Source organism: Lepisma saccharinum, chromosome 3 (genome assembly GCF_977018435.1).
Source record: "Lepisma saccharinum chromosome 3, izLepSacc3.1, whole genome shotgun sequence".
In the NCBI taxonomy this organism is placed as follows: domain Eukaryota; kingdom Metazoa; phylum Arthropoda; class Insecta; order Zygentoma; family Lepismatidae; genus Lepisma; species Lepisma saccharinum.
Window position 1 is genome coordinate 68707273 of NC_139231.1, and position 15381 is coordinate 68722653.

General features: G+C 36.7%; 1 protein-coding gene across 5 annotated transcripts in view; it reads left to right on the forward strand.

The window, feature by feature from the left end:
• Positions 1 to 15381, forward strand: part of Dhod (dihydroorotate dehydrogenase 2) — a 56415-nt gene that overhangs the window by 36632 nt on the left and 4402 nt on the right. For all 5 annotated transcript variants that reach the window (XM_083118706.1, XM_083118708.1, XM_083118710.1 and 2 more), the window contains exons 6-7: positions 4372 to 4555; positions 15132 to 15285. In XM_083118706.1, the coding sequence (XP_082974832.1) occupies positions 4372 to 4555; positions 15132 to 15285 (338 nt within the window). The remainder of the gene's footprint in view (positions 1 to 4371; positions 4556 to 15131; positions 15286 to 15381) is intronic.

Below are 15381 nucleotides of genomic sequence, written 5' to 3' on the forward strand. Positions count from 1 at the left end.
AGAGCGGGTGGCGCCATCCGATAGTTGTCGGACGTCGTAGTAAGGCATTTTGTTGGGCAAACTGAAGGAACATGGAAACAAATAGGTTCCATTGATACATGCGATTTTTGTCGAATATCGCCACCCGACAAAGTATCTCACTACACCATGCGACAGAAATTGCATGGACTGCAACATCCAACAAAAATCGCATGCATACACAAGAAGAGCTTTAAACTGCAAATATGCTGCTGGAATTTTATTACTCTTCTGGCTCACTTCACCTTATTTAATGTAGCAGTGCTTACGAAGGTCTTCTTTCATCATCCTGACATATTACTGGTTTCGCACAAGTTAACATATGTTTACAATGACATTGCACTATTCTTAGATATCAAGAAGAATCCAACCAAATGGGATATATATTGAATACTATCACGAAAAAGTGAAACATAAATCTGCATTGGTGAACGTTATAAAAATTGGCAAGTGCATGCTCCCAACCTCAAATTTACTGCAACACTAGTATTGCAATGAAATTAACGCCACTCTCTGTCCTGTCTGTTTAAACTCGTGAGAGATGGTCATTAATCTCTTACTGAGTAAGATTAATGTCCAATATTATGAAATAAAATACTAATAATAAATACGTAAATATTTTAATATCATATTTACTCGAATCATTCAATCATAAAAACAAATCACTTTCTTCAAGAATTTACTTTTCTCTGCCAGCCCTGCTAAATTTTCACTTTCCATCTACTGATTTATACGAGGGGTGGCCAGAAAGTAATTTCCAATTACTAGGGACATTGATTTTTCGCAAACGCCAAAACCGTGAAAAATGGTAATTGCTGCGAAGTTATGTTTAGGAATGTGCAGTTATGTCTGGACACATTTTTCGCCCGTTTGAAATATCATAATAACTCGAATTTGGCATAAAATGCGAATTGTTGGCGTTTTTAGCGATTTTTTTTAAAGAAATGTCCTAAAACAACGAAAAATTCCATGAAATCTAACATTCTTGTCTTTTCTAGGCCATGTTTGTGTACATAGAACATGCAAGTTTTACGTACATGGAATAATTCTGATAGTCACATTAAATCATGTATTTCCCACGATTTTTTTCAACTTCTGTCAAAACCATTTGCATCACAGAGCAAAGTGGCAGGGTTCTAACAGGAGATAGAGTGCGTATCTACCGTCACACGAGAGCCACATCTTCGTATTTGTCGCACGAGATATGTTTTGAATTACCAAGCTAAGTGCGCACCATCAGCATTTGTCGAGTGAGTAATAATGGAGCTCAGTCCTTAGGTCGTCTGACTACTATGCGAGAGACCCGGGATCGATCCCCTGCGGGGGAGAAACTGGATGTTTTCCACCTATTCAAACTGCTCCGGTGCCCACCCAGCAGCATATGAAGCTGGTACCTTGAGGAAACTTTGAGGGATAAAGGTAGCCAGGAGCGTGGTGCTGATCACATCACCTCCACCTTCAACCATTATCAAAAATGTGTGGTGCCATAATTCCACACCCCTATACACCTTTATGGGAAAGTGCAGGGGAGCACTTTACTTTTACTTTCTCAAAAAATCTGTTCCAACATATCAAACTGTCACGTAAATACGTAGACCATGTGACCTACAATGTAAAATAATAGTTTAAAAGCACAATGGAGTATTACGTTTCGGTATATTTGGCAGATAAGTGTTCTAAAACAAAAACGCGAATTCTGGGAAACGTAACACTAACAAGTAAGATAATGCCAATTTTTGGTGCCATAATATATCGGTATCTGTCACGTGAGATTGATTGATTTTAATTTTTTGGGTGCATCTCCACTTATGGTCATTATGCACACTTCAGTATATACGGGGAATATTCCATTATCTAAAATCCTTACCTGAAAATTAAAAAAAGGGGTATGGAAAATAACTTTCCCAAAATAACTTTCAAGATATCAAACTCTCACGAAGAGGCATAAGCCATGTGACTTACAATTTGAAACGGTAGTTTACAAACACCATGAAGTAATAATTTCAGATATTTGCGAGAAAATGCGCTAAAATGAAAATGTGAATTTTGGGGAAAATAACACCTTATAGTTAAAAATAAAAAATAAGAAAATACACCAATTTGAAAAAGAATATATATCAAGGTCTCTACCGATTAGGCATAAATAAGCAAGAATATCGGTTGTAATTTATTGCATTAGTAACAGTGAGTCCTAACCTAATTTTCGGCATAATCACCACCGTTGTTCTGGCATTTGTCGTAGCATGGCACTAAATTTTGTATGCCCATGGTATATGTGTCTGACAGCAAAGACTGGAACTATCTCTACCGCATTGTAGCTGTCAAATCCTTGCCTCACCAGAAACATCTTCAAGGCCGTGGCTGTACAGGGAGTGGTCCAAGATCTCTCACCTGAAGTAATGTAAAGGGCCTGTGTGTACTCAGCTGTATGGGGTTGTGCACATTCGATTGGTCTTCCGTGAATTGTCTGCACCATCGTCTGACCATACTATCACTCACGACGTCCGGTCTGCACACCTTACACGATTGCTGGTGGCTCTGTGCCAAATCCTGAGTGTGCAATGTAGGCTACATCGCAGTCGGTGGGAGACTGTATGAGAGCTGCAATCTTTAACCTAGAACTGTCCTAAAACGGCTGCATTGCAACTGTACCAGATTACAGCTACATGCCACTTCTTCCTTCCTCCATGTGTGTGTGTGTCGCTCTCCGACCACTAGTGCTGCGTATAGGCACCATTGGAGCTTTTTCAGGATGCCCCTCGTATATGAACTTTCAGAAGCTTTTAATATTAGTGTGTTCCTGTTTTAATGTGTGGTTAGCTAAATCAGGTACCTATACAATGCAATTCTATAAATTCCTTGCGTTAAATTTCTAATACCTACATACCTTTTCGTCAGCATTAATGGTATAACTGCATGTTGTCAGTTTCACAGTAGTTCACTTTGATATACTGTACTGAAGCAGAAATCCCATTGATAATGTAAGGAAATATGACACCTTAATTTGTTCGATTCAATTGTTTCACTTATATGTAAGAATTAAGTTGTTTGCTTTACAGAGAAGAGAGAAGTAGCTTTATGCATCGAAAAATGAGTCTGCACACATGGTTCTTGCAAGCAGAGGGTTCCAAACCTCAGTGGAAATATCAACATATAATACCGAGAATGTATAAGGAGACTGATAAATTACAAATTGTATTTCTTAATCAATCACTCTTCACTCTTATCTCATTTAGTCGTAACTTTAAAAATAATCAAGTATTTTATTTTAAACTTACTGCATTTGACAAAATTTCGTAATCCTTCCCTAGCTTGTGAATTGTAATAATTTTCCAAATTCACTATTTTGCAGTTTGAATTCAAATCATAGAGAATGGAGAAATTAAGTCAATTTCATACAAGATAATATTAGTACTTAACAAAACCATAGGTGGATCTGTATGAGTTTATTATTTCCATTTGCAGAAACATCGATTTAGTTTAGTTTGTAATTGTCAGGGAAAAATGTAAATTTTGTCCTGGAAAACCTGGAAAAGTCAGGGAATTTCATTTCTGCTTGTTTGTAGCCACCCTGATCAGTAACTGGAGAGTATCAAATCAAACTGAATCACATATATCAGTCAGTATACATCACAGGGTTCGCAAGAAATACCACGCAATACTTTCATGGAGTCTTACTTTCCAGGAAACTGTGGAGAATTCAAAATTTTCATGTATTTTGCACCAGTATTGTGCTAAAAGGTGTATTTTGTGATAATTCAATTTTACTATTCCAGTCAAATTCTTTGCATATTTTAAATAAAGCCTTTGTTAAATTGATGTGGTGTAAACCAAAGTTAATTACTACAATGTTCAAGCATTGGTAGTGAATAAACGTTGAATAAATTTTATTCTCCTGAATAGCAAGTTCAGTTTGATGCTTAAAACTACATTATTAGCATGTTAAAACACCAAAGAATGGTCTGGAAATTTATTTTTAAAATGCCTGGAAAACCTGGGGTAAAAAATCAGGAAATATGTTTTGCCAGAATAAGTGTTGACCTCGCTAACACATGGAGAATTCAGGCTCAATTCCTGAATGGGTGATCCTTTTACAACAATTCCCATGCATAAAGCAGCGCTGATGCTCATCCAGCCTCGAATCGATGGATACATGGGGGGAGGGAGGGGGTAAAGATGACTGGAGCATGGTTGAATTCGACAATGTGTGGGATCCTACACCCATAGACCCTATGTGCCTTCATGGTGCAATGCACAGGGATATGTGAGTTATTACTGGCATCTGTAAAGTTTATATCAGTACTTTGTGGATATTGGTGCTTCCCTTATATGCATATTCTATTTCTTTCCCAGTCCAAATACTGCAGGTCTGCGTGATTGGCAGAAACAGCAGAACTTGGAAGAGTTATTGACCAGGGTGATTTCTGCCCGTGATTCCCTGGAAGTGTCAAAGAAACCTCCATTGTTGCTGAAGCTAGCACCTGATCTAACAGAGAAGGAAAGGAGAGACATTGCTTCTATAATTACCAAAGAAAAGGTATTTCATTTAGAAGTTCTGCTTTTAATATTAATTTGCCATTATAAATATTATTGCTATGAAGTATAGTTAGGGGACTAGATTTTATTGCAAGTTTAATGATACCAAAAAAATGTTTGTTGTTCCTGGAAATATTTATATATTGTTCATGTATTGTTCATTGATATGCCCTGACCATGTTTTTGATGTCCATAAAATTGCAAAATTGCCCTAGTACATGATTTATCTAATTTTGTGCAAATTTCAACAAATTTTCCACTTAAAAACCACAAAAATCAAACATTCATAGTTGCACGAGTATAAAATTGTTCTTTGTTCTCTTTAAAATGATAATAAAGTGAAAACTTTTAAAAAGGATGATTGTACATGTGGACTCATGCAAATTCAGGTATGAAGGGCTCGGGTGTAAAACATGGTAAGTGACGTTTTGGTCATTTTGGAGTTAACAATGTGCATTGTGTAGTCCATCGTAAATGGAGTCGAATTGTACTCGAAGTGTTTCGTTTTGTCAACGGATGACAGAGCTAGACATGTTGAAAGTTATGGTATCTACCAGTTGTTTCATGTAAAGTATGGTAAGTAGCAAAGATGGCAGCGAAACGGCTGTTACTGAATTGCAACGTGTCTCAGAAAGTTCGTGAGTATTGAGGCAACAGCAAAGATGAGAACAAGTTAGAAAGTGTATACGATTCCCATAATGACCCGGAATATGTACCACCGACTAAGAATGAGGAGGTTGCCAATCAAAAATGCAACTAAAACTTTGCATGGCCACGTACATTCTATTTCATGTAAAACGTGGTATCTACTGTAGATACCATTGTTTACATGCAGCAGTGCTCATGATGGCAGTTTCGAATTAAATTTTACTCTCGTACCTGGATGTGAACTGCGATCTAGTAGAGAAGCACATACTTTTCTTCTACTAGATATAAATAACTGTAGTCACAGAAATTCGTTTGATTTTTTATTGGGTATCGCATTTAAGACTGCTTTAAGATACCAAGCCTTACAAGCAACGTCAAAAATGTGTTATACTTAAGGAATATGTAAAGTGATCTGAATCGTATCAATTATTTGGAACGGTGTAGTGTTTTTTATAAAATATTTCTTTCATACATCTGTAATGCGCATTTTAAAAGTTATAATATTTTTATGGTGTACCTAATAACGTATTTGTAATTTAATTAACTTTTATATTTATGATATGTGTGACTTTGATGAAAGCAAATTATTTTATTGTTGATATTGCAAATATGTCTTCTTCTTGGTTCAAAATTATAACTATTTTAATCCATAAGACCTAAATATCAGTGAAAACTATTAAAAACTTGATCCCTGTGTACATTTGAAATCATTCTTTACAAGCATGTCAAGTTAAAGAAAAATACAACAGAAAGTTACAAGGTCATAATTGTGTCTTCATTGATTTGCTTTATTTTACTTTGCGTCTTGTGTCACTTTTGGCTTATTTGCAAAGATGGAGATGAGTGATGATATGATGAAATTGATGAATAAGCACTCAAAAACATCCATGCCCAGGCCGGGATTCAAACCAAGGACCCCTGGCGTCGTAGCACAATTTCCTAACCACTCCGCCACAGGGGCCAGTAATTGTTATCTTGAAGCTAGAGATTTTAAACTAGGGATGTCCTTTTCAAAAAAATTGTTTTTCGATTTTCGAAAATAAAATTTTTGATTTTTTGTTTTTCAGTTTTTCGAAAAAAAAATAATCTTTTTTCATTTACTGAAAAGTGTTTCATTTTTCGCTTTCTTGTTTTTCGAAAAAAATATTGTTTTTAGATTTTCAAAAAAAATCGTTTTTAGTTTTTCGAAAAAATTCATTTTTCGTCTTCCAAAAAGAGAAATCGATTTTCGAAAAAAAGTTTTTTTAAAAAAAATCATTTTTTGCCTTTATGTTTTTCGAAAAACTTTCGTACTTCCACTTTTCCTTTTCGATAAAATGATTTTTAGATTTTCAATTTTTCGAGAAAATGATTTTTAGATCTTAATTTTTTCAAAAAAAGAGGCCATCCCTATTTTATGTATAAATTGCTTATTGAATCTAAAAAATCTAATATTTCCATAGAATACAATTTGGATAGTCTACGTAACACAGCTTTGTATCGAGAGAGGATTGTGAATCACATTCTGCTTGGCATGCTGAGGTAATAAATAGAGCCTCTGTGCTTGTGAAGTAGATATATGAAGCTGAAAAACCGCTCATATATAAACATTCTTTTATGAATATTGATCTCCATATTAGATGTAAGGAAAGTTATTTTTAATCACAAGCATTCAGAACTTATTTTTTAAATACTAACATAATAGAACGATGAAATCTACTTTTCTAATTGTGTTAATTTCAGTCATAGACATAGGAAAGCAAAAACTTGTTACAACATGTAGCTCAGGTTACTGTTTATTGAATAGAATTATTATTATTAAAGGCTTTCATTTTTGTGTTACAAATTGTTATGGTTGCTACAAAAATTCTAATGTCAAAATATTATTATTGAACTGACATCACAAGTTAGATTGAATAAAGCGGTATCTGATCACTCATTTTGATAATATCGTTGCATGTAAAACATTGTAACTACAACAATTCCTTGAACAACCCTCAAACAAATCGCATTTAGCACCACCGAAAAAAATAATTCGGATGAAATATCATGTTTGTATGATAGTAAACATACAAGTGAATCATATTTGCTGTAAATAATTTAGAAATTTATTTTAATTTGTAAATCAGATTTTTTTTAAACATCAACTTTCAATATCTGGAAACATGCATTTTGTCACTTACTGTGTTTTACACCCGAGCCCTTCGTATGTGTTCAAGGACAAAGACAAGATATTAAGTGCAACATCCTCCCTTGGGGGTAGAGTGGAGTGAATAGTTGCCTAGAAATGCAGTTGTGTAATAGCTTTCGAGTTTGAGAAAGGTGGCTTTTATTCCAGTGACCCAAAAAGTATTTTTTTATGTGTAAATATTAAAATTGTTTAATTGCATGGGAGGAAGAAATTCTGAGAACGAAGCAAACCTGTCTAATCTTCTCATGAAAGCATCCAGCAATCAGAAAGTGCATCTTATTTTTTCTAGAAGTACTCAGAAATTAGATATCAACTTAACCAGAAATGTAGAAGCTCTTTTTGCTCTAGCACACACTCTTTATGTACAGTTTTTGTTTTGACTAGAGGTTTTGAACCAAAAAAGAAAATGTATGTGCATCTTTATTGATGGAATTGGGCGTAACTACAAAATGGTTGTCTTGCTTTAAAGAGTTTTCTTTCCTATATTCTACACAAAATACAATTTCAGTTTATATTCATCTTGTGTTTATCTTGCAATGGAGATGCAGTGTCAACAGAAATTCTAACTTTGGTTCAATCCCAAGTGTGGGTAATCTCGAGTGAGCATTTCTCAAACGCCTCTGCATAAATAAATGGCTTTGGGGCTCACCCATCCTCTAATCAATGGATACCTGGGGGTAACACTTTGGGGAGGGGGGGTAAAGGTGACTGGAAAATCTTGCTGGTTGCATCACCTGCACTTTTATAATTAAAACACATAGTCTAGGAGCTGGAAGAGTTCTGTTGGAATTTTGAGAGCCAGAAATTTTGTTTATTTATATGATTTCTACTACATGTAAGCATTAAAAAAAATTGGTCACATTATCTGACATGGTCATTTTCTAGAAATTTCTGCATTTTGAATTTTTGAAATTTTTTTCTTTCAATTTTTTATGGAATAATATGGGGGAGTAGTGTGTTATTTTATAGGTTTTCAAGCATGCTGAGCTTTGAAAAAGCACACATTATTCTCTAGAAATAAGAATAAATGGAATGTGGCCTTTAAATTTTGAAGCAGGGGACATTAAGACTGAAAAGAAATGTAATGTTTCCCTGTGCTTTATTTTAAATTTCAATCAAACATTTAAACTGTTTCTTTTGCATTTTAAAAATGTACAGCAATTGATGATTCAAACTCTGCAAGGACATACCATAGCTCGTAGGTACTTCTGGCATGTACAGGGTGGACCAAAATCAGTAGGTCTTAAATGTTACGTTATAATAGGATTGTAAGTAATGTCTTATCTACATAATCATAATTAAAGAACCCAGTGTTGGGCTGTTTTCCAGCACATTCATCTACTGTATATATGGCACTGAAAGGAGGCACGCTTTATGTGGAAGAGCATGTTTAAAATCGGGGGACAACATTTCGAAAAGTTTACATTTTTTGCTTGGTTGCATTGTTAAAACTGCACTTCGTCACTAGTTTATCTGGATGAGGCAAGTATCATTGCAATGAATTGTTCTGCTCATTGAACCATCATCCAATTTCAATTATGCATCCTTGTACCTTAACTGGCTTATTGTAATGTTGCTCTAATGTTTGACCTAAAGCAATACTGCAGAATATTTTGTTGGAATGAACGGTGAAATGACGAGCCTTGAAGTCTTCATGTATCACAGGGTGCTCCTCTTTGAGTTTCAAGCAATCATTGTAATATGAAATACACCAATGTGCATAATTCTATCAAATGCAAAGAAAAGTCATAAGCACTTTTTATACTGTATACACAGAAGTCCCTATTATTGTCTGACTGCTCAAGGGAGGTCTCTAAAGAAGTGGTGCTAATACAGACAGAAACAGGTCCTAAGGACAAAATGCTTCACTGAAGTCGGAATTCCCCAAAATCTATTGTGCTAATGACCAGAATATGGACAATATTTTGTTTCACGCATTGAGAAAGAACTACACGTGAATAATTGAAAACATCCGTGAATACTTTGATCTTGAAAATTGTCTAAAAATGTTTTCCGCTGAAGTGTTTCTATGAGTTCATAAATCATCCGAATTGTTCTAACTGCCTAGCATAATGATGTCCATTTACAGGTCCTTAAGTTGAACGTGAGCCCATCGTTCAATTTTCTACAAGAATTTCAAAATTTCTGCTGGTTTTGAGACGAGGGTGGTTCAGCATGCTCCGCCCCTGACATAGAAGGAACCCTCGTAGGAAAACCAAATCACTGTCACTTTTCAACATAGTCCCCTGCAACATTAACACACTTTTCCAATAGGCCTTCCAGTGCTTCAATCCCAGCAGAAAAAGAATATTTTGGTTGGTCCTGCAACCAAGCATTCACAACATCCATAACCTCGGAATCGCTGGAAAAATGTTTTCCACGAAGGTGTTTCTTCATGTTCGGGAACAGGTGGAAGTTACTGGGGGCCAGATCTGAAAAATAAGGGGCATGAGGGACAATTTCGAACCCTGCTGCATGAATTGCAGCCACCACAACTTGGGAGGTGTGGGCAGGAGCATTGTCACAATGGAACAACAAACCACGGGCGAACATTCCGCGGCGTTTCTCCTTCATGGCAGTACGTAATTCTTCAATTAGGGTTGCAGAATAAACACCTGTGATTGTCTTTCCCTGTTGGAGATAATCTATCAAAATGATTCCTTCTGCATCCCAGAACACAGATGCCATCACTTTGCCCTTTGATGGTTGAACCTTGAATTTCTTTGGGGGTGGAGAATGGGGGTGTTTCCATTGCATGCTTTGGCGTTTACTTTCGGGATCGAAGTGGTGAACCCACGTTTCATCCATTGTAACAAATCTCTTCAGAAACTTTGGCTTGTCAGCCTTTATTGTCCGCAACAGGTTCTGACTTTCACACGACGTGTCCTCTTTTGGTTGACCGTCAGCATTCTCGGGACCCAATGTGCATAGATTTTTTTCATTAACAAATGATGATGAATAATTGAATGCACACTGCCAGTTGAGATGCCACATGTGTCTGCTATATGGCGGACAGTCACTCGCCGGTCTGCCAAAATCATGTCATGCACTTTTGTAATCATTTCTGCTGTGGTCACCGTTGCAGATGAGCCACCACCATGCTCATCTTCACAGGTCTGCCGACCAGGGGCGGCCGCTCATAAGGACGATACGGACGCCGCACTGCCGTGTGTAATCACAAGTGAACAAACATTACTTTAACATTTATATATTATCTTTTACATTGTCTGAATTACAAATATTCTGTTGCTTATAGATCGTTGGTTAGTCGGTTCTGTATTAATTCTTCCGCGACAATTGCGAAGTTTGCAGGCCACCGTGAGGGGGAATACGGAACTTCGAGAGAAATCTGGCAGGGCGGCATCCTCCCACCTTACGAGACGTAGAGCATTTTCAGGCGCTGCCGCGAGGGGTAAGAGGCGAGGGAACTGGCGGAATAACACGCGCGGGATCTGTGGCTGGGAATGGGCTGGGAGGACGGAGGGTTTGTCGTCTGAAACCAACCCCCTAGGCGAAACTGGCCCTCTCTACGGAGAACGGTAAACAATGAAGAGTTGCCAGAAGCAATGAAGTTAACGTAAGAAACAAAATTACCAATCATTCTGTATTCCATAGAGCAATAAATAATGCAATTTCCAATGAGGAAAGAAAATATCGGTAACTGAAAAAGTACAGACAGGTGCTTGATATTTGTTATTTACCATCGCTTTCTGCTACTTTTCGGTAATCACGACGATGAGGATAAGTGATAATTAAATGATGGAAGGGCACTCACAAAGAACACCCACGTCCAGGCCGGGATTCGAACCTAGGATCCATGGCTTTTTATAGCCACGGAAGTCGGCTACAGCTTCGTGTTACTCACAAAATTAGATTTAATTACATGTTTTGATTAGCACGTTTTGAAAAAACCCTGATACTGTGACAAAGTTTCACAATTTCTTTTCAAGCCGGCTCTTAAATAAATTAGAAACTAGTCATCTAAACTCACCAAGAGCCGCTACAGGAACCTGTGTACTACGAATTTCTGAAAATTTGGCAAAATTGTCTGGCAACCCCGAGGCAATAAAATGACTGCATGGGAAGACGATAGCATTGACACTTGTTGCAAAGATAATACTCGATTCTCTTTGCTTGTTGTTTCTTCGTTTTCCATGGAAAAATGAAGCTTTTACGGTAGTGTGCTGTAGTTGTGCGTTTGTTGCGATGAGCTATGTGGAGAACTTGTTGGTGCGAAGTTTTTCTCCCAGAAGTCTAGATGAATAAAATAAACATAAAAAACCTAGGCCGGCCTAGACCGAATTTGAATCTAGAACAAGCATGTCTGAAGAAGATTTCTGGTAAGTTTGAAGTTTTTACTGTAGAGCTTGAGCTTCTGGTAACGCAGATATCACCTTTCCAGTGAGATATTTACTTTGCTGCCGTATTTCATATATCAATTAGTCATGTTGGACAGGAAACGTTTTTTGTGTAACATTTTTACTAGAAATTTTCACGTTCAATGCACGTAAATATTCGTCATTTTGCTTATCAATTTTCCCCTCTGTTAAGTTAAAAAACAAACAACTAAATCTGTTAGAACTCTATTTCTTCTTCCATCTTTCGTAATCTTCGCATTACTGTTAAATAATTATTAATTTATCATAATATGTTCATCATATTCATCATAATTATGTTCATGTTGGCTGTTATATACGAAATTAATCAATTAAACTCACAGTACAAGTAGAGCAAATTTATGAGCTGTCGCCCCTCCACTTTGGTTCACCACGAGCCGCCACTGCTGCCGACCACATTTAAATTCACGGCACCATCTCTTCACTAGATCATATGAAAGGCTAGAGTCTCCAAGAGTTCCCACCATATCTGCATGGATGTCTTTCGGTGTTAGATTTTTCTTGAGTAAATATTTTATCACTGCTCGGACCTCAGATTTTTCCATTGTTTCACATGTGGCTACACTTCTTACTGATCATCAACGTGTAACGAAAAGAGAAATTGTAAATTCTTGAAACTTTGTGAATATTAGTCTCAAGAATGAACAATGTTACATATAAAATTACAGGTCTCTACTATCACTGGAAATGGGTCAGGGGCGGAGCATGCTGAACCACCCTCGTACAGTCCGATACATGAGGTTAGTACTTTTTGAAATGAAATCTCCTAGGCCAAGAGAGATATTCTAAGACTTTTCCGGGTGAAGAAGCTGAATTTCCTCAACTATGCGATATACTCCTTCATCACGCCACAATAAACCCTCTTGATTCAACTGACACAGAACATCTTGCAAGTTGACTACGGTTGAATGTCTTGATGGTATGTCTACTGTTTCAGGGAAGTCAAGCTGAGACACATTAAAAGAATTAGGAAATCACGAGAGAAACCACACATGTTTCAAATCCCTTTCTGGCTTTCTAATGTCAGATGTTGTATCTAAATCACTATTTGACATAAAATTACTAGAAATCGTGCATCTTCTCTTTACTTTAGAATAGTGAAGCAATTGCTAAGCTTCCATTTCTTTGTCTGACTAGGTGATGTACCATCAATACCAAATGTACCTACATAGTTTTCTGGGCTATCAATTTCCTCCAGTATAAAAGAAGTAGTACTGTGCCGTGTGCCCCACGCATACTTGACAGTGTAGCTTCCTCTCTATGATAACTGTCTGTAGCATCATGTACGAACTTTATTGAATGTGGTATTGGGATACGGTGTCCTTCAGCTCTGATGATAGTTCTGTTTGCTAACATCTGATCTTGGCGTAAGACAATATCAGAGCAGCAATAGAGTCCTTGACGGTTGAACATAGTGATAAGCTTTTTTTGATTTACTTAAAATGTGAATAGCTTGAGAACTGGCAATGTAGTTGTTTTCACCCATTATGAATGAGAAAATAAACAAATTGACACAATGTGTTGCATCTACGCTCAGTACTTAGGGTTTTTGAGGCTGAAACCGCTAATTCTTGTAAAAACCCCCTCTGTTGGTTAAAATTGCTCAATTCATCACTTGACTTTGTATCTCACACACCACCAAATTTTCCATCCCAATTGAAGTCTTAGTTTTTTGCTTCTTCACGGAGTCTATTGGTACATTCCTTAACAACACCAGTAGACTGTCCTTTATCTACAACTGTACTGTAATAATGGACGAATAGGCAAGCTAGGAAAGTAATTTTTTCCCTTGGATATGAAAAACTTCGCAAGAATCATAAATTCAATATCTTTGAAATTTTAAGTTAGTGCTTTTGCTTCATAAATTCATTACAAAGAACATTTGAAAATTCAAATCTTCGACAAATTTCCTTACCTTACAATCTTTTGTATTGATACAGGATCACTTTGAGTCTTGTTAGACGCTTTGAACATCTTGTTTTGATATATTGCACCTGAGGCAAAACACTTGACACATCACTAACGGTAGAAGTTATTTCAAAAACTACATCTAGAGAAATTCCTGTGCTCTTCCACGCTCGCAAATTTGGAAAAGTTGAGTTTCTCCCTGCGATTTTAACTGATTACATACCACACATATGGTTGATATGGATTTTGATCCACTTGGCCTTGGAGTGAAGACCTGCCTGTTTTCTTTGAAGTCAGTTGCAGAGGATACTGATCTACTGATTTAGTAACTCGTTTCGATGTAAGGTCGCGTGATAGAAAAGTCGTCTATGTCTATAATTACACCATCATTTAGCACACCACTTGATTGTTTGAGTTTCTGTCATCCAAAGTCTGTCCTATATAACTTTTCTCATTCTTTCGATTTACGTTATCAAACAAACATAAGCTTCATGAAAGTCTTTTCTCTTTTACTTCAGTGGAAATTGCTCTAATTCAACAATTTTAATTTTTAATTCTTCGCAAGGCAGGAATCATTCCTCAAAATTGAAAAGAAAAATGAATTAATACAGTGTCCTTAAACGTATGTACAAACATTAAAAAACTATAACAGCATTTTAAATGTTGTCCTCAATTTCTACAAAACTCATACTTCTATCTCCAAATGCGATTTGCATGTAATTATTGCACTCTGGGTGTCAAAAACAGATAAAATGACATTATATTGCCATATTATGCGATAATATTATTTTAGAAAAATAAATCGAAAAATCCAAGATGGCCGCAATTTCTGCAAAATGACCATGGGTCAGATCATGTGACCATTTTTTTCTAAACCACTAACTATAGTAGAGAAAGTCTGAACAATCAAACTTCTGGCTCTCCATCTTCCAACAGAACCTTCCCAGCTGCTACATTAACACACATGAATCCTGTTACTGAAATTGTGCAGGTACCAGGGTAATTTAAAAATACATTAGAGGCATATTATGCTGACAATGTCCCTGCATTAAGTAGGTCCAGGTCTGTTTTACAGCCTCTTTATCAGTGGGTACCTGGGGGAGTAATGGCTGGAGCAATCACATCACCTCCACTAGGGTGGAGATCAAGAATGTATGGGGCCCCTTCTTCCACACCCCGTATGTGGTTTCATGGCATGGTGCAATGCACTTGTTTTTACTGTGTGTGTCTGAATGATTATGAGTAAACAACTTTAAATTGTTACAATATTCATATTTGTGATTGTGTAAATTTTGACATTGACACCAGTATTGCGTTATTCTTCAAGTTTTGGTAATGGAGGAAATCTGTTCATGTATTTGTATTTCAAAATGGTATTAGCTCAGGCCTAGTGTACGTGTAAATAAGGTTTGTTTCAGTTATTTAACAAATGTCATGTTTTTTTCTCTGGACAGTGTCATGTGGATGGACTTATAATAAGCAACACAACCATTGCAAGGCCTCCAAGTCTCCAAAGTGCCAATCAGCGTGAGAAGGGTGGCTTGAGTGGTGCTCCGCTCAGGCATATTTCCACTCATCTCATTGCAGAAATGTCCCAGCTAACACAAGGCAAGCAATGTAATTTGTTACTTGAGAGTGCTTGCTTTCAGGAAAATTTAAGATGACCAGAAATTTAAATGCCTGAGAATTCTCTCGCATATTGAA